Genomic DNA, 3,551 nt, shown 5'->3' on the forward strand with positions numbered 1-3,551 from the left:
ATATATATATATATATACACACACACACATATCCATATACACACACACATCTATTTATATACACATACACATATATAAAATTTTTAGTATTTTTGCAACTTTTCTGTATGTCTGAAATTATTTCAACATAAAAAATTTTAAAGTCTTATTAGCTTCTTGGAATTGTCAATTTCCCTTAAGGCATAGGAATGTGAGGTATGTGGAGTTGTGGGGCTGCACTTTTCTGCTTCCTGAACATGCTTACTGAAGTCTATATAACCCAGAAATGCCAATTAAGACCATCAGGGCCAAAACAAAGCAAGGTTTGTTAATTTCCACATACATTTATCCCAGTTCTGCACTAACCTTTCTGATTAAGTAAGACCAGAGTTTCTCAAACTCCGCACTGTTGGCATCAAATACTGGATGATTCTTTGCTGTGGGGAGCTGTCCTGTGCATTGTGAGATGTTTAGTAGCATCCCTGGCTTCTATCCACTAGATGCCAGTAGCAACCCACCCCCAAGTTGTGCCAACCAAAAATGTTTCTAGATGTTGCCAAATATCCCCTGTGGGACAAAATTGTCCCTGGTTAAGAACCACTAAGCTACACCATTTTTTCAATGGTGTGTGCCACTTTCACCCCATGAAACACAAAGAAAATGCTAATATAGTTAATACTGAGATAGATGCAAAGGTCTGTTCAAGAGGAGAGACAGCAGCTCAAGGACCCCAGCTGGCCCAGGCTCTGCCTGGCTGTCCAGAGGACTGAGAAGATCAGTATTTCAGCCTTTTTGTAACTAGGGCACACTGCTGGGGAGTTCTGTCCTGGAACATTTATGTTGATAAATTTTATGATCCGGCATTCTCTCTTGGTTGCCTTATGAGTTCAGAGCTTTTTCTCTCCTGTTTTATGGAGAGAAAAGAAACTTGGATTCCAAAAAGGGGAAAATATTTTGCATAAATTTGTTGCTTTATTCATCAGTTAGTTGGATTCAAACTGCCATCATAAAAACAAAAAAGGAATAAATGAGTACTTATACATTCATAATAAAGCTGACAGGTCAGCATTTACTGTAAGTTTTGGAAATCAAAATTGCAAAAAGTCTATGAGGTATTGGTCAGAAAGAGGAGCTACAATTTATGAATGCTATTCTAACCTGATTATGAACTTATGTACATATTACATAAAAACTTATACTATATATGTGAAATATATAGCAGATTATATATATATTGAGTGTATATATATGTATATATATTTAGATCCTCCTAAGACTCAGATGGTTATTATTATCTATTTAAACTATCTTACCCCTTCCAGAATTTCAGTGCACATACTTCAACTTTCTATAATGTTCAGGGTTAGGCTTTTAGCTGAGTAGTAACGATTAATCTTTATCTTCTCTGCTCTACTCTGATCTCTTTCATTTGTTTTATTCAATAAATATTTATGGAGCACCTATTATGTGTCAGACACTAGTGTCAGTGCTGGAGGAGAAAATAAATTCAAGATGGAATATATACGTATTTACTATGACATAGAATTATTAATTTATCTTGATTCAACTAGACTAAATGCATTGTAATCATTTGGCAGAAAATATACTCTCTGTAACATACTCACTATGCCTGTGTAAGGTACTCAGAATCCTTCCCCCTCATACACTCTACCCCAACAAAAAATCTGGCCTTCCATGCACTCAAGTTTCAAAGAAAAAAAAAAGTACATTCACTCATTTTCACATTACATTCTGGTTAACTAAGAAAAATAACCTTCAGGTGACAAAAATCAATACTAACCCATTTTTACAGGACTCAGTGTAGGGTGGTTGCTAATTAAAGGAACCCAATACAAAACATTATGTTGTGTTGTGTGATGCAATGCTTTGCAATGCTACTCATTTATTAAGCAAATGCTATAGAGCAACTACCATGTAGCAGGCGCTATAATCATTTTATTTATTTTCAAAAAGTTACTCACATCACTCCTATTTTTGGCATTTGTCTTTGCCAGAACTATGTCCATGGCATCAGGAATGCTGGTGAACTTGTTTTTGTCTGGAGGCTGACGATATTTCTTCTCACTGATGATTTCTGAAGACCGCTTGTTCTTTTCTGCCTCCAAAGAACCAAGAGGACTCCATCCTATCCCTTTCAGCCACTCAAGGTCAGACTTATAAATATTCTGTGAAAAGACAATACAAACCATCAAAATTCCATATTCGTTGGGACCCTTGACTCAAGTGATTCTATGCATTGCAAATAGATGTGTTTTAGATTTTCAATACTAATTCAACTTTCTAGTTTCTGCTTCTTTGAAATTAAATGGCTACTCATATGAAATATGCAGTAGTAGGGCTGGCTAGTTAGCTCCATTCTTCAGAGCGTGGTGTTATAATACCAAGGTCAAGGGTTCAGATCCCTGTAACGACCAGCTGCTGAAAACAAAACAGAACCAAAAATATGAAGTAATACATAAACTATTGGATTTAATAGAAACTGACCTCGCTTTGTAGTTCATAAGCTTTTTTAGCATGAATAACATCATTCTGATCAGGCAGACATGTCCATTGATGTAAATAGTTCTTGTAGTCCACATCACTAACCAAAGCCTGACATTTCTTAGCCAGTACCACTCCCAGCATGTCCACTGGGCTGCTGAACTTGGTTTTCCACTTCTCAAAGTCCTTCTTATATTCTCTTTCACTCTGCATTTTGGCAACATTCATGGACAACACAAGCTTTGGGTCATCTTGTACACTTCGGAATCCAATATGGTGGCCAAGTTGCTTTTGGTAGCCTTGTTTGTATTTAAACTGAAATCAGAGGAAGCACAGTTCTTTTACTAACATAAACAAAGGCCAAGTTGAGCTCAGTTTGCTTTGTTTAAGTGGAGGCTTCCATAGAGATATAGTTGAGTATCAAGAGAGATTATGAGAAATTAATTCCAACTAGAGGCAAAAAATATATTCTTGGTTGTGCTAGACATTGTGCATGCTAACTTTAGGATAGCATTTAATAAAGCTACTGTGGTAGCCTCATGAAAAAAATATGAGCTGAATGGAAGAAAAAATAGGCAGTTATATGACTTGGTGAACAAACTGAATAGTGTAGATTAATTTATTAAATAGCAGGATTTTCAGGGGGTTGCTATATGGTTGTGTCACCTAACTTTGTCCTGTGTGGGATCCACGTTCTTGCATGTGCAGGTGGCTAAAAACAGCTAACTATGTTAGATTAAAAAGAAAATTCCACAAGAGCTCAACATATCACCAAATGTATCAAAATGAACTATATAAATTTAAAAGAGTAAAAGTAGAATCTAGTATTTAGATTTAATTAGGAAGAATTAAATTAGTATGGGGTGACAATAACAGTGATAATAATGATGAATGTAATAATATAAATTACTTAATATTAGATGCTGAATACTTATTACACCTCACAGAAGTAGGTTTTACTCTCTCGGGATACCCAGCTCAATGGTTAAGTATACAAAAACACTCAGGGGTGTAAGTTGATTGCAACCTCAACAGAGGATTCTACAAAATTGCTTATAAAAAATAGTGCC

General features: G+C 35.7%; 1 protein-coding gene across 1 annotated transcript in view; it reads right to left on the bottom strand.

Annotated features, from left to right (window-relative positions):
- The window catches only part of NEB (nebulin), a 225,660-nt gene that overhangs the window by 144,727 nt on the left and 77,382 nt on the right, over positions 1–3,551 (bottom strand). The window contains exons 53-54 of the mRNA XM_008566372.1: positions 2,485–2,796; positions 1,962–2,165 (exon numbers count right to left, since the gene is read on the bottom strand). Of these exons, the coding sequence (XP_008564594.1) occupies positions 1,962–2,165; positions 2,485–2,796 (516 nt within the window). The remainder of the gene's footprint in view (positions 1–1,961; positions 2,166–2,484; positions 2,797–3,551) is intronic.

Source organism: Galeopterus variegatus, unplaced genomic scaffold (assembly GCF_000696425.1).
Source record: "Galeopterus variegatus unplaced genomic scaffold, G_variegatus-3.0.2 Scaffold237, whole genome shotgun sequence".
Classification (NCBI taxonomy): domain Eukaryota; kingdom Metazoa; phylum Chordata; class Mammalia; order Dermoptera; family Cynocephalidae; genus Galeopterus; species Galeopterus variegatus.